This window comes from Thamnophis elegans, chromosome 7 (assembly GCF_009769535.1).
Source record: "Thamnophis elegans isolate rThaEle1 chromosome 7, rThaEle1.pri, whole genome shotgun sequence".
Lineage (NCBI taxonomy): Eukaryota > Metazoa > Chordata > Lepidosauria > Squamata > Colubridae > Thamnophis > Thamnophis elegans.
Window position 1 is genome coordinate 1,107,501 of NC_045547.1, and position 22,500 is coordinate 1,130,000.

Genomic DNA, 22,500 nt, shown 5'->3' on the forward strand with positions numbered 1-22,500 from the left:
GCTAGCAGGAGGGGCGATCTCCTCGTAGTGCGGGGGAGATGTTGCCGAGGGCTTAAAAGCAGCCCCCTGCATATCTTCCTCATGAATTTGAAGGCATCTTACAAGAAGTCTCCAAGTAGTGAGAACTTCCGGCAGGGCTCGAGGTTCCTCATGGAAATAAATACCCAATTTGATCCATAAGGAGACTTTAAGAGAGCCCCTCTCTGGGTAAATGGGACAATTCTTAGATGTAAGCCAATAGAGAGAGGACATGTTTTTTCGGGGGAAAGGGAAGCAGGCGATCTGCCGCTTGAGAGATTGCAATGGAGAATTTGGGGAGATCCCGAAGTTCCTGCAGGTGTGCAGTCTGAGCCTTCGAGAAGCCCGAGCCCATACTCACGATTTGGGAGGGTGCTCCGTTCACTGTTCTTGGGCGGTTAAAAGGATTGTTAAAAGGATTTTCCTCCCGCCCCGGCTGAGTGAATGAATTTGGGATCGCCGGGGCAGGAGAGCGAGGGAGCAGCCGCCCGAGAACTTCCACGTGGTTCCAGAGCTTTTGCCGCCCGTGCCAGCGCAGCACAGGGGCTGGCTGTGAACTCCGCAAAGGGGGAGAAGGGGCTGTCTCCTCCCCCCAGCGCCTCCAGATTCCCACGGTATCAAATCATAACATTACATGAACATGATTTACTCACCACCAGTGAGTAAGCGCAGCTGCAACCCCAAAACAAAGACGAAATAAAATGGAGACTTGCGCAGGCGTCCTCAGGCTAAGGAGTCCAGCCAATCAGTGAGCTGGTTGGGATGGAAAATTTTCCATCCCAGCCAGCTCACTGATTGGCTGGAGTCCAGGCCAATTAAATCAGTGAGCGGCAGGCTGGGCTGGCTTAAATTTGTAGGTAGGATAGAACAGAACGATGAGCCAGCCCAGCGAGCTAGCAGCTGATGGGCGGGAGCTGCGAGCTCCAAAAAAAGCGTGCTTTTTTAAAAAGCGTGCAGGACGCGGGAAAATGTATGAAAAAGCGGGGCTGTCCCGCCAAATGCGGGACGTCTGGTCACCTTACACTTGGCTCGGGGCGCCAATGGAGGGGATTCCTTTTGGGGACCCTTGATAGTTTATATCAGGTCCTACCTCCCCCCTTCCCATCCTCCTCCTTCCCTTCCCATCATTTAGCTGTCATATTTTGGATTTTTACAGTTTTGCATAAATTGGATAATTTTATAAACCAATGAATCAATAAGGCAAAATGAACGCAGAGCCCAAATGCAGCTGAGACCCCACAAGAAACAGGTTTGGATTTTCCTAGGAAAGGGGGGGGGGCTTTTTGGTCCTCAGTTTAGGGGTCCTTTCCCCAAACCAACGTCTACTACATGGATCCTAATAGGGGGATCTCCTCCCCAAGGATTTTTTTTATTAAAAGTTTTAATGAGTTTTACAATTATATACCTTTCCCCTTCCCTCCCTCCCCCCCAATCCCACATCCCCTCCCACCCTCCCCCCGCAACCTCCCAGAGCAAATAGAGGGTATAAACATTTAGCCCCCCGAGGATTTAAGGAGGTTTGAGGAAACTTCCATTTGATGCCAGGCTTTTAATGTTTATCTTATGATAGAGAATAGATGTTTTATAATCAATGTTGTCATTATTGTTGCCAGCCAGAGTTTAATGTGATATGGGAAGATGTTCCAGTGGTTTGAACAAATGAACCTGATGCTTACATAGTGATTCAAGGGGGTACTTAGCCTTTCCTTGGAAAGAATGGAAAAAAAGCTTAATTCTGCTGGTTAGACCAACACACCTTTCTCAAGAAGAGTATTTCCTCCTTCCCTCCACCCCCCCCCAACAGATCCACCCCTGGCCTTGCCTTTAAATGCCTCCATTCCCTTTGCTGGAGGGAAGCCTGGAGTTGCCACTGAGCAGACTTTCTACCTGTGGAGGCAAAGGGACAGGTGAGTGGGGCTCTCCCACCTGTGGGCACCTGAGAGGTGAGGCCCCTGAGTCTCTCTCTCTCCATCTGAAGGGACCTCTTGCAGGGGGGCTGCGGGGGATCTTCTGTTTGCAGCAGGGGATCTGCGGGAGGGTCACTCAGGAAAAAAGAGATCTATTGGGGATCTACATGGGAAAGACAGAGAGAGACCCAGAGGAGATCCTTTCTAAGGAAGGTCACACTTCCCATTAAAAAGCAATGCAGAATCCAGGGTGACCCACCAAGGCTGCTGCATATCCAGGAAGGCAGAAATTGGCACCAGCTGGGCAGGTATAAAACTGCCAATCCAAATTTTGGAGTCCCAGCTTGGTCACTGGTGGAGGTGGATCCCCCTTTCCTGCGAGGTCCCTCCCAAAGTCCGTGTTCTTCTTCTCATTCTTCTTCTCATTCTCCTCCTTCTCTTTCATCTCCTCCTCCTCCTCTTCCTCCTTCTCCTCCTGCTCCTCCACCTTCTTCTCATTCTTCTTCTCCTCCTCCCCCTTTTTTTACTCTTCTCTTTTCAGGGAAGGAAGGAAGACTATGAGGCGATTCATCTTTTTGACTTTCAGCTTGCTGGTCGTGGCCCTCTCCCTAAGAGGTAAGTTTGAGGAGGGTCTCTGGGGTCAGAGAGATTGAAGCTCTTGCATCTCATCCCCTTCCTCATTTGACCTCCCCAGAATCCTCACTCTGAAGTTGCTTCTCTTCCTGCTTGGCTTATTCTGCAATTTAGATCCCTCCTTCTCTCTCTGCCCCAAAACGCAGGGCCTTTTGCTACCTTGCAAAACAAAATACAATTGAAATTCAGAATTATTCATGAACAGTTAAAGGTTTGGCAAAAGAACAGTCCTTTTCTCTATTAAAAATCTGCTTTGGTGGGACATAAATTTATTACATGAATAAATAGAGTTGAAAGAAAGAACAGCCGAGTGGGGCTAGGATCCCTGTCCCTGGGACCCACACAAGAGCTGAGACCCTTTTCCAGGGACCTGAGAGCTGAGGATCCAATGGTGGGGGGGGACTTGTTCAGAAGGACCCCTCCTGGGCAGTGGGCACCAGTGGACAGTCCCACAAAAAATTAGCCACTCAGCCATTCAGGGCTTGAGTAGTTATGGATCACGCAGGAGGCCAGTGCAGATCCTTCAGAAGAGACCCACTAGATCCTTGTCCTTTGCACCAGTCAACAGCCTGGTTCTGGAAGGAGTCCATTTTCCAGCTCAGCACAGTTCAGTGAAGGAGAGACCAACAAAACCCGAGAGGTTCACACAAGACTAGCAGCTTGAATGGAATTAAGCAAGGCAAACCCTAACCAAGCTTTGGACTATCTGCAAATGCAGCCACTCTGTCCGAGGCCAAGTCAGTTTCAAAGCTGTTGCTAACTCAGGAGGTTAGGCATGTTCTGCAGACCCAGCTGTCTCCTCCTCCTCCTCTTCTCCTGGCCATCTTCTCATTGGCTTTCTCTCTTCCCCCACAGGAGCCAAAGGCTATCAGTGTCCTCTAGATTGGCTCCCCGGGAACGGGCTTTGCTATAAGGTCTTCGGTGAACCAAAGACTTGGAACGATGCAGAGGTTAGAAGGGCTTTTATCTTGGCCGAGGGGGAGGAGAAGTCTAGCTGGAGCCTTGAAGACCCTCAAAGTCACCTCTGAAGAGGAGGGCCACCAGGATGGGTGCATGAAAAGGGAACAAAGGTCATGATTTTAGGACAGTCTGAAATGCAAGTATTTTACAGAGTGGATTATGGTTTGTCCAGTATCTGTTGGGCAGAGTAAGAGGCTAGAGGCTAAAACATATGAAGAACAGTTGCAGGAATTGGGTATGACGAGAAGAGGGACTATAGAGACATGATAGCCACATTCCAATATCTAAGGGGCTGCCACAAAGAAGAGGGATAGGAATAGCAAGAGCCCTTAGACGTACCATAAATACTGCTCCACAGAGCTTTCACAGCCCTCTCTAAGCGGTTTACAGAGTCAAATTATGACCCCCAATAATCTCGGTCCTTGTTTCACCCACCTCGGAAAGTTGGAAGGCTGAGTCAACCTTGAGCCTAGTGAAATTTGAGCTGCCAAATTGCAGGCAGCCAGCAGTCAGCAGAAGTAGCCTGCAGTACTGCACTCTAACCTATTTGCGTGTGTGTGTGTGTGTGTGTGTGTTTGTGTGTGTGTGTGTTTGTGTGTGTATGTGTGTGTTTGTGTCTGTGTGTGTGTGTGTGTGTGTGTGTGTGTGTAAGAGGTGGGTTGCTCCTGGTTTGTACCAGTTCGGCTGAACCTGTACTGGTAATGGGGCGTGGGTCACTGAACCGGTAGTGATGGCTGGCCAGCCATGCCCTTGAACCAGCCTGCTCGGACGTTCGCCCTGCCTCGCCTTCACCACAGAACTGTCACCTCCTGCCTACACATTTGCACTAGCCTAGCGCCCCCCCCTCTCCCCACTGGCCAGCGTCTCCCAAAGCTGCTGCCGTTGCATCTGCAGAGGGGACGGGGGTAGCATGCTGGAGAGGGCAGAGGTGGCAGGAGAGGGCGGCATGCCATGTCCCAGAGTGAGAAACCAGAAGAGACGCCTCCCTTGAGCTCCGCTCGCTCCCCGCTGGAAATGTCTGTGTTTAGTTTGGATCTGGGGCCAGCCAAGGAGCCGCTCGGCTTCATCAAATTCCCGCAATGGGTAAGATGAGCGGTGGTGACAGGAGGTGCCCAGCCAAGGAGGGCCTGTGTTCACTCTCTTCCCTGTAGCTCCAGCAATTTCAAGGGAAGTAAAGACGGGAGATTTCACCAACTGTGTCTCCTGGGCTTTCTCCCTGATTCGGTCTGGGACAGTTTTGACATCTGGGCTCTGCGATCCCCCAATGCCCCTGCCACGCCTGGGGGTTGCAACTGATTCCTCCTGTCCTCCTTGTCCTGAGCCAGTATCAGGTGAACTTTCCTCCGCCTGTATTTTTTCCAATCTCCCACCCTTTCCTTCCCGTTGTTCTCTCCCCTCCCCCACTCGCCTGCCAGATTTATAAAGACAGGCGTGGCCTCCATCCTACAAAGTTGGATGCTTCAATTCTTTCTATGAAACCTATGGCTTTTCCACACCCTAAATCCTCCGGCGGTCTTTGGGGGGGGGAGCTTTTCCCCTTTTTGCCCCCCTTCCCTCTGTCGGAGTCCCCAAAATTTTCACCACCATGTCTTTGGGCATCGCTTGGTGGTGGGGGGTCATGTGACTGAGTGTGCATGAGTGATGTTACGTTGGCCATACCCATTTAGTTACATACCCCTTGCCATGCCCACAGATCCGGTCGTAAAAATTTTTGAAACCCATCCCTGGTGTGTGTGTGTGTGTGTGTGTGTGTGTGTGAGAGAGAGAGAGAGAGAGGCAGAGGGAGAGAGAGAGAGAGAGAGAGAGAGAGAGAGAGAGAGAGAGAGAGAGAGAGACCATTCTCCAAAGCACACAAAAAGCAATCGAAGGAAAGAAATCAAGAGAACCAACCTAGAAATAACAAAAAGAATCTCCTGACACTGGGAAGAAATACTCAGTGGAATGGAACGTCTCCCCTCCAGAAGTCACAGCTGCTCCATCACTGGAGGCTTTTAAGAAGAGACTGGACAGCTATTGGTCTGAAATTGTGTAGGGTTTCCTCCTTGGGCAAACTAGAAGACCTCCAAGCCCCGCCCAACTTTCTTAATCTTCATCACAAGTTGAGCATTAGGGTTGAGTGACTGTCTTGCACACCAGAGATTTCAAGATGTTTCGCTGGCAACTCTGGATGGCATCTTGAGACTGTTTTGCCTCTGAAGGGATGGGCATCTCAGTTGAAATGAGAATTTAAGCCGGGAAGGGGTCAAGAGCTGCAGTGAAGGAATCTGCAGGGTTCAAGGATGTGGGTAGGACCATGCAATCAGATCCCCGCTCTTATCTCACTTGCACAGTACAAAGACAGACAAACCACACACACACACACAAACACAGAGACATGTTTCTTCCCTGCTGAGCCAATACCCTTCCTTGTGGTTGCTCTCTCTCTCTCCCAGCTGTTCTGCAGGAAATTGAAGCCAGGCTGCCACCTTGCCTCCATCCATAGCTTGGCTGACTCATTTGCCGTGGCTCTCTACCTCACTGACTATCTCAAAATTCAGAGCCGTGTCTGGATCGGACTGTGGGATCCAAATCAGGTAGGTCCTTCCTCGGAGGCTTTCCAAGGGAGGGGAAAGGCTCTGTTTCTACCAAAAACTCTTCCCTTGGACAAAGCCTCTGAAGAGCGATATTGACTCCTTCTCTTGCCCAACCCTTCCTGCCCAACCTTTCCTATGCTGTGTTTAGAGTCCCCAAAGGGACGGATCCTGCTCTGACCTCCACCTCAGGATCAAGGTCTTCTCTGACAGTCAGCTGCTCCTTCCACCTGCCTTCCTCTTTCTGGCCCACCGAATGGCCTCTGACCCTGGTTGGGAGTCTGGTGGGCAATTAAATCAGGGACTGCAGAGTTTCTTCCCAGCTTTTCAGTTCCTGCATGTTTTCCCTTGTTTCTGATACCGTCCGGCTTTCCTCCTGTCCTCCGTTGCCCTTCCAATTCCTGAAAGATGCTGGATCACATGGAAAGAAGGGGCCTCACCCTGGACTTGAGCTCAGCTCCTGGTGACTTCCTGAATAGAAAGATTCAATTCTGGCAATAACACGGAAGTAGGTTCTCCCTCCCCTCCCTCCCTTCACTCCCCTCCCTCCCTTCACTCCCCTCCCTCCCCTCCCTCCCCTCCCTCCCTTCACTCTCCTCCCCTCCCCTCACTCCCCTCCTTCCCCTCCCTCCACTCCCTCCCCCACCCAACTCCCATTCAGGTTTCCAGGACGGTTACTGTAAGATAACCATCCTCTGCTACCAAATGTGATGTTCCCGTGGGTCGTCCATGAGGCCAATGTTGAGAAAAGACAGGACACGAACTTTCTGGAGACGGAGCGACCCAGATTGGGGGTCTGGTAGCCCCTTTTATTGAGATAAGACAAAGGCAGGAGGAGCAATAGCATGTGGGTAAAAGCAGCCTGTAAAAGTACAATTTCTAATCTACTGCTCAGTCTATATATGGTCAAATCCTGGACGTCAATGGTAGGGCACATCTCAGGATGTTATGTTATGCGCTATCAGGATGTTATGGAGTTTTAGGAGTTTGTTTTCTCCTGTGTGATTCAGCGTGGCTCTGCAACTATATTACAACAGGTTACCATTTTCTTAGTGTCTCGGATAGTCCTGGGGTTTTGCTGGTGGTCTCCCACCCAAGAACTCATTGATTTTGACCCTGTTTATTGTTCTTAGATCAATCAGTATCTTCCAGGGCTGCCATCATGTTGAGCATGAGGCAAGATGGCTCTCAAGCTGAGCTGGTGGCTTCATGGAGACTCCAGATAGTTTTCTTCTGTGTTCTATTTTTCCCTCTGGATCTCCTGATCATCCCCATCCAAGCATTCACCAATTTTAACTTAGTTTCACTGTTCCAGATCAAGTTAGATGGAGAGATAGAGAGAGAGATGTTCTCTTTGATCCTTAAAACCTGAAAATGTTCCCCTCCGACCTGGGCCCTGAAGAGCCTCTTCCTCAATTGGCCAACATGGCTTCTTTCTCATCTTAGAACTTCAACTGGGAGTGGACAGATGGATCTAAGACTGACTACGTACGCTGGGACAAAGATCAGCCCGATCACTTCGAGAACAAAGAGTTCTGCGTTGAGATTGTGCACTATACAGGTGAGTCAAGATGGTGGTGAGACGGTTGAGGTGCAATTCCAGCAATGAGGATTCAGTGGGTCCATCTTGGAATTTTCACCCCTTGGCCACTCATGGCCTCTGTTTGTCTGTTTGTTTAAAATGGATCTGTAGCCTTCCACTTATAACCAACACCCTAACAAACATTAAGCAGCATAACAATCCCATTAAAATTATACTAACATGAAGAGCACTAAAATCAACCGAAACCTAGCCTCAAGTCAGATCTCTGATTTGAAATCAGCCCATCTTGGGGGAAACGCCAGGACTTCCAAGATTCTTCCCAGCCAGAGTCCAACTCCAAGGGAAGTCAAGGGATTTTACCTCACGTAAAAGGCCCAGAATGTTCCTCACAGTGACTTTGCAAGGGATCCCCCAGTTCCTGCTCACCTAGCAGGCACCTGGTTACCTGGAAGAGGGAGGCTGGTTTGCTACCTGGAGATGCAGTAAGGCTGGATAAATAATCAGTGCTGCTGCTCTCATCATCCCAACCGAGAAGCACATATGGGCTCCTACGTGTGTCCGGCCGGCCTCCCTCTTTGTCTTCCTCCACTTCTGCTCCAGCCGCCTCTCATGTCACTTCATCCCTCTGAGCTTCTTGGTGAACCATGGTTTATCCCTTGCCACAGCCCTACAATCTGCAATTGTAAACCAGGGTTTATCCTTTGCATCAGTCCTACAATCTGCACAGTCAAGGGAGCACAAAACGTCCATGGGACACACCATTAACAATGGGAGCGATGAAGTGTTATAACAGAAGACTTCATGTACAGGTGAAACTCAAAAATTTAGAATAGCATGCAAAAGTTCATTTATTTCAGTAATGCAACTTAAAAGATGAAACTAATCTATGAGATAAGACTCATTACATGCAAAGCAAGATAGTTCAAGCCGTGATTTGTCATAATTGTGATGATTATGGCGTACAGCTCATGAAAACCCCAAATCCACCATCTCAGAATATTAGAAAATATTTCGATAGCTTCCATAATTATTCTCTTTTTGAAGTGTTCTGTTTTGGAGATTAATCTGGTTCCTTCAAAATTAATTTCATGTTAAGGTGCTGGAAAAGGGAGGAAGTTTTTTCTTCTGTTCTTACTGCGTTCTTGTGTTCTGCCATGTGTGCATTTATTCTCCTGTTCGTTTGTCCTATGTATGTGGCAGGGCAAATTTTGCATGGTATTTTGTAAACTCCTTGGTTTTCTAGCTGGATTTTGTCTTTGGGGTTTCTTAAGATGTTGGCTATTTTTTGGTCAGTGTTGGAGGCTGTCTTGATATTGTGTTTGTGGAGAATTTTGCTGATTTTATCTGTGGTGCCTTTGATGTAAGGGAGGGGGGGCGGTGCTGTTGTCCTGTTCTGTGTCTTGGTTTTGGGGGAGAGCTATCGAAATAGAGAAACACCCCCACAACATGAATAAACGTGACGATACCTCCCGCCTACCAGACATCTGGAAACCAGCCCTAGTCAACAAACGAGCCCCACCCACCACCCAGGCCGAAAAACAATAGACACACAGCCAGCACCCATCAGCACCAATCTACCAATCATGATACAACCACACAACCAATCATTCACTTACTGAAACTAAGCCAGCACTGCACACTCCACCACCAAGATTTATAGAAAGACGGCAGCTCCAATCACACTTTAAGCCCAAAACCCAGCCTGAAGATGGCGAGTGAGACCTCGCTGAAGCATTGCCAAGACAATCTCAATCTATATGTATATGTACAGTATATGTATAGGTATGTGTATGTGTATGTGTATAGGTATAGGTATAGGTATAAAAAGTCTACCTCACTGCAGTCAGAGGACTCTCAGCCTCTCATAGACTATACAGAAGAGAAATATTGAGAAATGGCCCATCCATATAAAAACCAATCAAAAGAACGGCATAAAAATCCCAGACTAAAGGAAGAAAAGAAAATTGGCTGTTTAAGTTACTGAGGTTACCACAACTCCAAGTCTGCTTTAGCAGGTGAGGGTTAGGGTTTGGTTATCCTCTGGGGCATCCTCATGTCCTCCTGCCAATGAGGGAGGGTCCCTTGAAATGCATCCAGGGAGTCCCTAAAATTTTTTCTCTTTTCTTACCCAGGGTATCTCAGGTGGAACGACCAGAAGTGCACATTTTTGCATTCTTTTCTCTGCCAGTGCAAATACTAGTGCAAATGGTTCCTTTGGCTGCTCCAGAGGGAGAGAAGAACCTGGTGAACACTGAAAGCACCCCCACCCCCCACCTGCTGAAATCTCTGCTCTGCACCCCTTCGCTTCACGGATGCTTTCTGTAGCTCGGATCTGACTTTGCTCCTCCAATAAATTCTCTCTAGCATGACTGGCCTTGTTTATTTGGGAGACCCAGGAGATGGTGGAGGTTTAAAGCTGAAGACCCCAGACTCTTCTGCATGGCAAGGCTTGGTCTCAAGGGGTGGTTGGGTGGGGGGTCTCATCAGAAGGACCATCCATTGATGCTGCAATGAGGCTCCCTTGCATGTCCTCCTCATTGGACTCAGAGGGTGGAGAATCTGCTGTGCTTCAGTCCCACTTCCCTGCCCCCAAAGCTGATTGAAAGCCCTACACTGGGTGCGATTTCTCCGCGGGTTGCCCATGAGGCCAATGATGAAGGAGGACTTGGAGACAGGTCTTCTCTCAAGATGAGACGACCCAGAGCATAGTCTGGATGACTCTTTTATTGAGCATACACAAAGAGAGGGTGGAGTTGCAAGGTCTATGTGGACCAATCATGGTTGTACAAGTCTATGGTATATGGTAACTCATTTACTTCCAGGTAGACCTCTGAACCTAGAGAATGCCCGTAGTGAACCATGAAAAGAAAAGACCACGCAGGACCTTTTAAGTCCCGCGCAGTGATTTCCACAGGCTCCGGAGCTGGGGAGGAGGTCCTTTGCAGGCGCTGGCCAACTGGCCCTGGACTTGTTTTGATGAGCACGGGGCGACTGACGGTAATTGTGAAGCCCCAAAGCCCCCGCCACCACCGGACTAACTGCTGCTGCCTTCTCCTCCTCTAACAGCACCGCCGGATTTGCTGCCCGGCGCTGCGGCTTTGAGGAGCCTTGAGGCTACGGGAGCCAGCCAGTAGGAAGGCAGCGGGGGGAGGCGGGAGCAGGAAAAAAAGCCCCGATGGCTCCTCAAAAGCACGGCGGTGGAGGAGGGGGCGGGGGTTGGAGCTCAGGTGCTCCGAGCGGAGGTGGTGCCAGCGGGAGCTTTGGCAGCTTCACCTCAGCCGCAGCGCTGGGCAGCAAATGTGGTGGTGCTGTTGGAGGAGGAGGAGATGGCGGCAGTTATTCTAGTTATTGCAATGAGCAATACTCATTGCTTCCACTATTGTAATCTTCATGCCTGAAAGATGACCTTTCCATTTTAAAAGTACATTATTTATGGAAAAAAGCCCAGTATCCATTCCAGGTTATGTAAGTAAAGTTAGATAGCTATAGAAAGTACAGACTAATATCTGTTTATATTTTGGGCTGCCTAAGGTCTTATTGCAGAATATTCCTAAAAAAATGACAAGAGCTTCCCTTATGTCTCCTATCATTATTATTATAATTCCCAAAATGCCAGAAGAGTAGTTGAGTAGCAATAGCAATAGCAGTAGACTTATATACCGCTTCATAGGCCTTTCAGGCCTCTCTAAGCGGTTTACAGAGAGTCAGCATATTGCCCCCAACAATCTGGGTCCTCATTTTACCCACCTCGGAAGGATGGAAGGCTGAGTCAACCCTGAGCCGGTGAGATTTGAACCGCTGACCTGCTGATCTAGCAGTAGCCTGCAGTGCTGCATTTAACCACTGCGCCACCTTGGCTCTAGTGCAAGGAATTGCAGAGAAAGTCATCCAGCCTTGATTGAAAGGAAAAACTGAACATAACTCTATACAATGAAATGCCAGTAGTGTTTAAGCTTGTTCATGTTCCAGCAGAGTGGCTTGCTAAAGTGACGGTTTCATGTAAATTGAACTGAAGTTGTCCATTTAAAGTTGCATGTGGCAATCTATGCATAGTGTCTTACATTCTCTTACAGCCCATATCAAATATTTATCCCCATCCAAGATGGATGATGGTCCTCTAGGAATAATGTGTAAAATCCGGAGGAGTTGAGAGTATTATCTTAAGATGCCATCCTTTGTTTGATCTATATTGGGATTTTTAGGGTTGACAGGTTTCTACCTGATGATTAGACCCATCATTCCAACTTTGTAAGAGATGCTGGTGTTTGTTATGAATGGCTTTAGGAGGTTGTTCTGTGGAATTTGTACCCTAACCTACAGATCTTTAGCAATTCAAACTATTTTCTAAAAGCAGCCTTACTTGATCATATTTGTACATTGTTGTTGGCTGGTTTCAAAGAAAATACAGGAAATCATCAATGTTATTTGGTTGAATACAAGGATTCCTGATTAATACTCCAACTTCAGACAGGACTGTTTTAACTGTAACATAAGGCAATGGGTTTCTGAAACACTGCTACTGTATGGGATTCCTTAGAAGGTAACAGGAGGAAATTATGTTACAGAGAGATTGGTATTAATATGCTCCATGATTTATTACAAAAAAAAATGTTGACTTGCAAATTTGCCCAGCGGAAGGAAGAGCTATCCCACAAAGAGCAAAGTCATAGCAGAGAATTGGAAGGACTGAGGCTTGAGGTAACCCAACTAACACAGGAACTGCATCAATGTGAAATCACAATTGCTTCTTCTTTGGGTTCTACTTTAAGCTTAGAGCAACAACAACTAAAAATAGAGAATGAAAAAGTGGAGCAAAAGACAGTAGAGCACACAAGTCTTAAAGCTGTCAAGTTTGAACACCTCTGGGTTTTTTTTTTTCTAAAGGGTTAGAGGTGCGAGGATCTTGTAACCTGACAGCTTTAAGACTTGCGCACTTCAATGCCAGAGTTCCTGAGCCAACATTTTGGTTGCTAAGCAGGAGCGTTGTTAAGTGATACTGATATTATATAACACTTTTAATTAAGCGGGTCCCTTGAATAAACATAACTTTGAGTTTCAAATAATACTGATTTCGTTGTTGTCTTAGGTGACATCTGTTTAAAAAATTCAGGTGCTCAGGCATGAAAATATGCCGCTCAACAGCCCGACATAGAATTGATAGCAAAGTGGGTTCGTGATGCATGGGAAGAGGACATGGTGCAACGCGCCTTCAAGAAATGTGGCATTAGTAATGCTATGGATGGCAGTGAAGACAGCGCTTTGTGTGAGTTTTGAAGGATTTTAACTCTTGTGTTTTAGCTTGGTTGCTGAATGAGCTAAGGTTTTTGTACTTTTAAAGTTATTGTTGATACCATATTGTTTTTATTGACCCTCTTTTCCACTTACAGAGCTAGTTTACTGTTTTTCTTTGAAATAAATATTCAAAAACATTATTGGTATCTATTTTTATTTTTGAAATTTACCGGTAGCTGCTGCATTTCCCACCCTAGGCTTATACTCGAGTCAATAACTTTTCCAGCTTTTTGGGGTAAAATTAGGTGCCTCGGCTTATATTCGGGTCGGCTTATACTCGAGTATATACGGTAGTTGCTCTTCTTTGCATTTCCCCTCCCAAAGACTCAACATCTTTTTTCTATTGTGGTGACCAAAACTGGATGCAGTATTCTAGGTGTGGACTGACTAAGGATTGATGTAAATGTCTCATGACGTGGGAAGACTTTATTGCTTTCATGCAGTTTTAATTATTTTTGATTTTATTTATTGTGCTTTAACCTCACTGGAAGACTGTGATAATTTTTTTTTCTTTGTTTGCATCTCCATCTCTTCCAAGACTGAAGGTCACCATGGCTCGGAAAAAACCCCACTGGGGCAAACTTTCCTCCCTGTGGGGAAGCCCTTCTGGCTTTTTGCTCCTTCCTCTTTCCTTATTTCATTTCTTAATCCAAGGGAACGTTCTGAATTTAAACGGTGCCAATGCTTGTCATTTATCTTTATTTCAAGATAAATGGGTTATTTATTTATCTTTATTTCAAGATAAATGGGTTATTCATTTATCTTTATTTCAAGATAAATGGGTTATTTGTTGCAAACAAATGGGTTCCAGTAAACGTCTGATTCTCAGAATCGGCAATACATTGAAGAATGTGCCAAGAAACTTACAGTCTTCAAGCCACAATCTAAACTATAAACAAAAAGGGCAAAGTTAATTTATGCAAAATGAACACAGAGAGCGAATGCGCCCATTGGCCAGTTTCAGATTTGCACACCAAAAAATGAGATGCTTCTTTGTCTTTTGTAGTGGTCACCTTTTCCAAACCAATGGCCAGTACATTGGTCCTAAGAGAGTGCGCTCGCCAGCCCCCAGGCTCTAAAATCATTGGGGCTGAATAGATGTCCTTTGAGTGCCCCTAGGACAGCTCTCCTTGGGGCTGATGGGGCTGTCATCTGAGTGCTTTGGAGACGAGATGGAGACATCTGCTCCTACACAACAATGGTGGAGGAGCCTATCCTGGCCCTGTCTCCAGGCTGGCAATGAAGGTCACCAGACTTATGGTTCTGCTGAACGTCAATCTTCCTTCTCTGGAACCAAAGTTCGGGGCAGTGCAGCTGCAACTCAGTTATTTTTTATTTTATTTCAGATAGGGTCTTTTTAATTGGCATCTCTTTGAGGATTCTGATTTTCTTTTTTTCTTCTTTTAATAAATTTTATTTTAAACACATAAGCACATCAACAGAAACAAACACATAACTTAAAAACAACATGTTTGGGACACGATGAAGGCAGTTGTGAGGGGAACATCAATAGCCTATATAATAAGAAGAAACAAAGTGTACAGGGGAAAACTTAATACGCTGAACAAAGAATTAAGAGAGACGGAACTGCTGACCCAGAAAGAGCCAGAAAACAGTAGACACAGGGAAAAAAGGAGAGTTAATTAAACACCAAATAAATTTGATCTCTCAAGAGGAAATAGCACAAAACATTAAGAGAATGAAGCAGAATTATTTTGAACATGCAAATAAAACTGGGAGATGGCTGGCCCACAAAATAAGAAAGGAGAAGGTCAAAAGAATTATTAAACAATTGTGTGACGAGGAGGGGAATTTGAAACAAGAAATAGGGGAAAAGAAAAAGATCGTACAGAACTATTATAGGAAACTATATAAACAAGACGAAATTAGTGAACAAGACATTAGAAAATACCTTATAAAGCAGAAACTTCGGGGGGCGGAGCCTGTTGCCGAGGAGGGCTCAACCGAGCTCCTCTCAGAGATCTGGTCTGTATATCTAAATAAGATCATAGATATCACCCCTTTTTGGCTAAGAAAGGGGCAGGGAGTAGCTCTCTGTGTTAGGGTCTATTCGTAATCCACAGCCTTTCTTTTTTTTTTGGCTGGGGACAGAGATTAGATCCAGCGGGAGCGGAGCTTTATCTCCAGCCAGTTCTTCTCAGCTGCCTTTTTTGCAGCCCCAGACAGGCGAGCCCCCCCCCCCAGGACAAAGCAAAGTTATTTGAAGCTAGGATTAATACGGGCAGGTCCCACTCCTGTGAGATTTATGCTTTTATTACTATCTTAAATACCAGCACCATTTGTCTTAGAGCCTTCTTTGTTTAAACGGACTTCAAAATGGCGATTTCTCTCCGTTGGTGACTGATAGGGGATGTAATTAGCCGGTTTTACCTTCCTGCAGACAGCTCCTTAACAAAATAAACTCTTTTTTTTTTTGGAAACAGAGGGGAGCGAAAGCGCTGTTTATCTGTTTAATTATTATGGCACCCAGGTCAAAATCGAAGCGTCTTTCTACAAATGTGCCTAAAGAATCTAAAGAATTTATACTGGAATCACAGCCCTTGTCTCCTATGTCTACTGGAGAATTTTTAACACAGGAATTTTTCTTTCAAATGCTTAATGATTTTAAAGAGGAAATCAAGGAATTTGTATTGGAACTATATGACGATTTAAAGTCTAAAATTGACCAAATGAAGGCGAATACGTTTGCAGCCGTGTCTGCCCTGTCAGATTATTCTGCTGAAATAGAGAATAAATTGGAAAGCTTGGAGGAGGCTAATTTTAATTTGACTACTAATATGCAAATATTACAACAAAAAATTAGAGACACTGAAGAACAGCTCGTGATGATAAATTTTAATAGGAAGGCATTTGCAATAAGAGTTAGAGGACTCCGCGAAAAGGAGCGAGAGAATCTGAAACAGACCTTTGTTGAAGCCTTCAGCCATGCGGTGGGAAGCCCGGGACTTAACTTTGATTGGCAGATTCGGAAAATCTATCGCCAGAACTCGTTGGTAGCGGAACAGCGACAGCTCCCGAGGGACATAATTATATATTTCTCCACAAAAGAATCCAGAAATGCGATTATGCAAAAGTTTCATAATAACAGTCTGCGCGTTGATGACCAGGACCTGATTGTCTTCAAAGAAATACCTTTCCAGATGTTGAGAGCAAGAAGAGATTATGCCTTTTTAACTAAAGAACTTAGAAATCAACGGATTCAATACAGATGGGAGGCCCCAGCCGGCATTACGGTCACATTTGAGAATCAAAGACTTCGTCTTAACTCTGTTTCGGAGGCCCGGGATTTTTATTATAAGACTTTGAAGGCGGGACTCCTTGATTCACTTGGAAAAGAGGAGAGACAAGCTGAAGGAGAAGGCAAGCGGCAGACCGCGTGGCTGCAAGATGGAGGGGGTAGCCTTTCCTCCCTCGGAGAAGCAGAAAAGCGGAGATCGAGGATTTAGACATTTTAAAATATTTGCCAAAGTTGTGGATCGAATGGGGGTTTGCGACCTCTCTCCGGTAGAAAAAGCGGAACTTATTGGTGGGGTGATATTGATTGTATATATGTAAAATGAATGCAGAATGATTTATGTTGTTTAAATTCTGTTAGAAGGGATTACTTTAAAACAGAAGGTTAACTGACTTTTGTTGAAAGTATTATTTGAATATGTGGAATGATCCATGTTATTTAATTCTTATTAGAAGGGAAAGTTGGGTGAAATTACTTTGAGCTAGATCTTAATCTAATATCTGCATAAATTTGATAGTGGTAAATATCAGACAAGCAAGGGATGAGGGTAAAATGCATGCGGAATGATTTACGTTGTTTAAATCCTATTAGAAGAGAAAGCCGGTTGGGATTATCTTAAGATAGAATGTAAACTGATTTTTGTGTAAAGTAATACTTGATCCACGCTGCTTAAACTTTACTAAGAAGGGAAAGTTTGGTTAGATTATTTTGAATTACTGTTTGAAAATGAGGTTAAGAAAGATTATTTACGCTGTTTAAATTCTATTAGAAGGGAAAGTTTGATTATTCTTCTGTAAAGTAATATTTGAATATGTGGCAGGATCCACGTTGCTTAAATTTTATCAGAAGGGATTATTTTTGGCTAGACTGTATATTGATGCCTACACAAATTTGTATAAATGCTTATCTGAATACAAGGTTTAGGAAGAGGAACGGGAGAGTCTACAGGAGGTTGGGGTAAACAACAAAGAAGTAAGAGACGAGAATAAAATATAGATAGAATGACTTATACTATTTAAGCATAGATAAAGATGGGGGGCTGAGCTCAACACAAAGAGTTCTTTTTCCTTTTTTTTCCTTTTTCTTTTTTCTCTTTTCTCTTTTCTTTTCTTTCTTTTTTCTTGTTTTTCTCTCCTTTAATATATTACTTTTATTTTTAATCCATACGTACACAAGATACTTTAGACAGAAGGCAGTGCCAGGTGTGGGCCCTGGGAAGTCGGGAGGATTAGGGATGGGGATTTATGGGGGGTGGGTGGGTGGGTGTTAACATAGTCTCAATAAGAACAAGAATGTACTTATATACGGTTGTTGTTTTTTCTTTTTTTTTCTTTTCTTTCTCTTTTCTTTCTTTATATTTTTTTTCCTTGGTTTATTTTACTTTTTATCAGATTAAACAACACTTGAATAAAGGAATACACCAAGGAGGGAGGTAGAGGGGAAGAAGAGGGAGGAGTAAGGAAGGAGTAAGGGGAATGTAAGGAGGGCGTGCTGGGAGCAAAGGGAGAAGGAAGGTTTGAGGGGAAAGGGAAGTAGGAGGGGAGTGTTAGAGGGAGAAAGGAAAGTTGGAGGGGGTAGATGGGGTGTATGGAGGATGGAAGTGTCAGGTGGGGTTGTGAATGATGAGTTGTGTTTTCTTTTTTTATTTTGTTTTATTTTATTTTTTTCTTTTCTTATAGCAAATACCCTGTATATAAGTGATTGCAAAATGGAATGTGAAAATGAATAAAATATATTTAAAAAAAAAAAAAAAGCAGAAACTTCCAGTCTTGTCGGAGGAGATGAGAGAGATGCTCGATAAAGAAATTACACAAGAAGAACTGAAAAAGGCCATTCAAAAACAAAAAAAACAATAAAACACCTGGGCCGGATGGGCTTCCGTCAGAAATATATAAAAAACTTCAAAATACCATGGAAGACAAATTATTAGAACTATGTAATGAGACACTACAAAATGGTAGGGTCCCAAAATCATGGGGGGAAGCTTACATCACCCTAATACCAAAGGAAGAGGCGGACAGTAGCAAGGTCCAAAATTATAGACCCATATCCCTGTTAAACGCAGATTACAAAATTTTTGTATCAATATTGGCGGAAAGACTAAAAATAATATTAAATCAAAGTATCCATTCGGATCAAAACGGCTTTCTCCCAAAAAGACATATTAGAAACAATACAAGAATAATAATTGATACCCTGGAATTCTATCAAACAAGATCTGAGAAACAAGTCGCATTAATTTTTGTCGACGCCCAGAAAGCTTTTGATAACCTAGATTGGAACTTTCTAATCACTCAACTAAAAATGATGAAATTTGGTGACAAATTCATTAAGATTATAGAATCTATATATTCACGGCAATCTGCAAATATCATAGTCAACGGGGAACTAACGGAGAAGATACAAATTGGAAAGGGGGTTAGACAAGGGTGCCCGCTCTCCCCACTACTATTTATTATGTCACTAGAGGTTCTTTTAAATCGGATAAGATCAAATCAGGAAATTATTGACCATAAAAAAAGAACAATATAAAGTACAGGCCTTCGCGGATGACATGGTCTTTATCGTGGAAGACCCCTTACTTTCAGGACCGAATTTGATGAAGGACATTGAGAGCTTTGGGTGTGTGTCTGGTTTAAAAATAAACAAGGAAAAAACAAAAATGATTATAAATTTTTTTCCCAAAAACCAGATTGGAGAACTAGAGAAAACAATGGAATTAAAGGTAACTAAAAAAATTAAGTATTTAGGGATCTGGCTGTCTGCGAAATGCTCTTCCATAAAAGAAGACAACTATGATAAGTTGTTACAGAATACCCAAAAACCTGGTCAAAACTACAACTATCACTGATGGGAAGAGTCGCAGTAATTAAAATGAACGTCTTGCCAAAAATCCTCTACCTATTTCAAACGGCACCGGTCAAGTTAGGGGAAAAATTTTATAATGATTTGGACAAAATGATTCGAAACTTTATATGGAACGGTAAAAAGCCCAGAATAAAATATATGCACCTGCAGGATAAAAGAACTCAAGGGGGAATGGGATTACCGGAATGGAAAACATATCATCAAGCAGCAACAACTATGTGGATAAAAGAATGGGTAATGTTAGCTAATAAAAGAATCTTAACAATAGAGGGCCACGACCTGCAATACGGGTGGCACAACTACTTATGGTGCGAAGGAAATAAAATCCACAATTATTTTAGTAGACACCATTTAAGGGGGGTATTAATTAAGGACTGGCTCGAAATTAGAAGGAAATACTACACGCAACTACCTAAATGGATATCTCCGACGGAAACCCTGATATACCCGAATTTGATAAACCTGGATAAAATTGTTACCTACCAACAGTTGCTAGACGACCAAAACAAACTAAACCCCAGGGAAAATTTGGCTGATAAGGGAATAAACATCGATTGGTGGCCATATCTTCAAATTCAAAACAAACACAAATTCGATCTAGCACAACCCGGCTTCCAGAACAAGAACCAGGAATTAGATAAAACTTTAATTGGACCAGATGAGAAACTAATTTCAAAAATATGCAACTGCTTACTGATTCGAAAAACGGAAGCAGAAAGAGTAAAAGAAGTCATGGTAACCTGGGCCCAAAACATCGGCCACACAATAGACCTAGACGACTGGGAAAGAGTCTGGGGATGGAACCTAAAATTGACAAAATCGACGGCCTATAAAGAAAATATATATAAAATGTTCTACCGCTGGCATCTTCCACCGACAAGACTGGCGAAAATGTCTTCAAAAGTTTCGGCCATATGCTGGAAATGTAAAACAGTGCTGGGCACGTTCTACCATATGTGGTGGACGTGTCCGGTAGCCAAAGCGTATTGGAAGCAAATACTAGGATGGCTGAATGGAATCTTGTCAATTAAACTATGTCTTAAGCCGGAAACTTTCTTATTAGGGATAATAGATCAAAAAATATGCAAATCCAACCAATACCTCCTAGTCCATATTCTGACAGCGTCAAGGATTGTTTGCGCACAGTGCTGGAAGAGTGAAAACGCCCCCACCAACACTATGGTGATGAATAAAATTTTAGAACTAGCAGAAATGAACAGATTGACGATGCGAATTAACGGCAAAGAAGATACAGACTTTTATACAGTCTGGGAGAAGCTATACAAATGGCTTGATGAGTCAGTGAAGACTTAGACACAAAAAGAGATAGCTGACTAACCTAACACGATTAAACCAATAACTCAAATGAACAATATACAACAACTGAGAGATAAGCGAAAGGAGAAATGTATTAGGGGTGAGAACCCACCGTCGAGCAATTTTGTTAGACTACAATGTTGGGAAAACTTAAAAAAGCTGATAGGAAATCCGCTATAATTACCTGCATGAAATTAGTGATCAAACTTCATTTTAGATGAGGCGAGAGGACTTATAATCCTTGCCTCTTCAAGCAAGGAAAGGGAAAGAAAACCAGGTTGTCCTCAGCAGAGGAAAATATGCAAATGTAATAAAGGTTAGAAGGGAGGGAAGGAGGACAGTAGGGAAGTCAGGATGGAGAGGAGAAAGGAGAGGAACAGGAAAGGCAGAAGAAGGGGGGAAGGATAAAGAGGAGGAAGAGAAAGAAGAGAAGGGAAAGGAGGTGGGAAGAAAGAAGGAGAGAAGAAAGAGAAGAAACCGGGGGGAGGAAGGAGGGAGGGAAGAGGAGAGGGTTGTAAAGAGGGAAAGAGGGAGGGAAAGAAAGAGAGAAGGAGAGTTGAAAGGAAGGAAGGAAGGAGGGAGGAAAGGAGGGAGATTAAAAGGAAGGAGGAGGGAAAGAGGAAGGGAAGGAGGGAAGGTATGTGAGAAGGAGGGGGGCTCGAGGGAGGGAAAGGAGGGGGAAGGAAAGGAGGAAAGGAGAAAAGAAAGGAGGGAAGGCAGGGGAGAAGGAAGTAAGGGGGGAGGGAAGAAAAGGGTATGGAAAAGAAGAAATGAGGGAAGAGAAGAGGGAGGGAAGGAATAAGATACCTAACCTTTGATGTTTATAATGATTTGATAGTATGGGAATATCTCGAAATGTAGTTGTATTGTTTTTTACAAGTTATGGATGTTGTATTTTCTTTTTACCAATAAAATCTTTTTTTAAAAAGTAAAAATAAAATAAAATAAAATAAAAAACAACAACATAGGAACAATAAGTTCCATCGTATATCAACTCAGTTATTTTTGTTGTGTCATGTGGGAGAATTTGTGGGAGACAGCAACGATGAGAAGAAGAAAAGAGAAGAGTATGTGGAAATTGTGTTGTGTGTATGGAAAATGGCCCTTTGCAAGTAGGCCGGCTACAATGTGGTGAGCTAAGAGCGTGGGAAAAGAGGAACTTATGTTGGCCACATATATAAAACTAGTAATGTTGTGACAGTTAGGCTAAAGGAACTAGCAACTAAATCAGTAGATTAGTGAAATACTGTGGACATAATATATTTAGACTTCAGCAAGGTATTCGACAAAGTAGACCACAACCTACAAGGGTTGACCACAATCAGCAAGGTATTCGACAAAGTAGACCACAACCTACTTCTTGGTAAGTATAGAGCCGAGGTGGCACAGTGGTTAGAGTGCAGCACTGCAGGCTACTTCAGCTGACTGCAGTTCTGCAGTTCGGCTGTTCAAATCTCACCGGCTCAAGGTTGACTTAGCCTTCCATCCTTCCGAGGTGGGTAAAACCCAGATTGTTGGGGGCAATATGCTGACTCTGTAAACCGCTTAGAGAGGGCTGAAAGCCCTATGAAGCGGTATATAAGTCTAACTGCTATTGCTATTGCTAAGTTAGAAAAAAGTGAGACAGATAGCATCATCACCAGATGGATTCACAACTGGCTGACAAGCAAACTTCTCAACGAGTGGTCCTTTATGGGTCTAAGTCTACATATAGGGAAGTAAGCAGTGGGGTACCACAAGGTTCTGTCTTAAGCCCAGGACTCTTCAATATCTTCATAAAGGACTTAGATGATGCAATAGAAGGGGAACTTACCAAATCTGCAGATAATACTAAGATGGCTGGAATAGCTGACACCCTAGAATACAGGCTCAAGATCCAGATGAACCTTGACAGATTTGAACCCTGGGTCCCATCTAACAATGAAATTCAAAGTCCTCCACTCAGACAAGAAAAAACAAAAGTACATATGTTGACTGGGTGAAACCAGGCTTAATAGCAGGAACTGTGAGGGGGAGCTGAGGTGGTGCAGTGGTTAGGGTGCAGTACTGCAGGCCACTTCAGCTGACTGCAGTTCTGCAGTTCAGCGGTTCTAATCTCACCGGCTCAAGGTTGACTCAGCCTTCCATCCTTCTGAG

The 22,500-nt window shown here is 44.2% G+C and overlaps 2 protein-coding genes across 2 annotated transcripts in view; one reads left to right on the forward strand and one right to left on the reverse strand.

Moving 5' to 3' along the window:
• LOC116511835 (C-type lectin lectoxin-Thr1-like) overlaps positions 1-22,500 on the reverse strand; it is a 195,629-nt gene that overhangs the window by 111,973 nt on the left and 61,156 nt on the right. The window lies entirely within an intron of this gene.
• Positions 1,851-22,500, forward strand: part of LOC116511179 (macrophage mannose receptor 1-like) — a 33,424-nt gene continuing 12,774 nt past the window's right edge. The window contains exons 1-7 of the mRNA XM_032221042.1: positions 1,851-1,925; positions 2,467-2,540; positions 3,414-3,508; positions 5,951-6,091; positions 7,535-7,649; positions 9,764-9,830; positions 9,996-10,073. Coding sequence (XP_032076933.1) covers positions 2,483-2,540; positions 3,414-3,508; positions 5,951-6,091; positions 7,535-7,649; positions 9,764-9,830; positions 9,996-10,073 — 554 coding nt within the window. The 5' untranslated portion in view covers positions 1,851-1,925; positions 2,467-2,482. The remainder of the gene's footprint in view (positions 1,926-2,466; positions 2,541-3,413; positions 3,509-5,950; positions 6,092-7,534; positions 7,650-9,763; positions 9,831-9,995; positions 10,074-22,500) is intronic.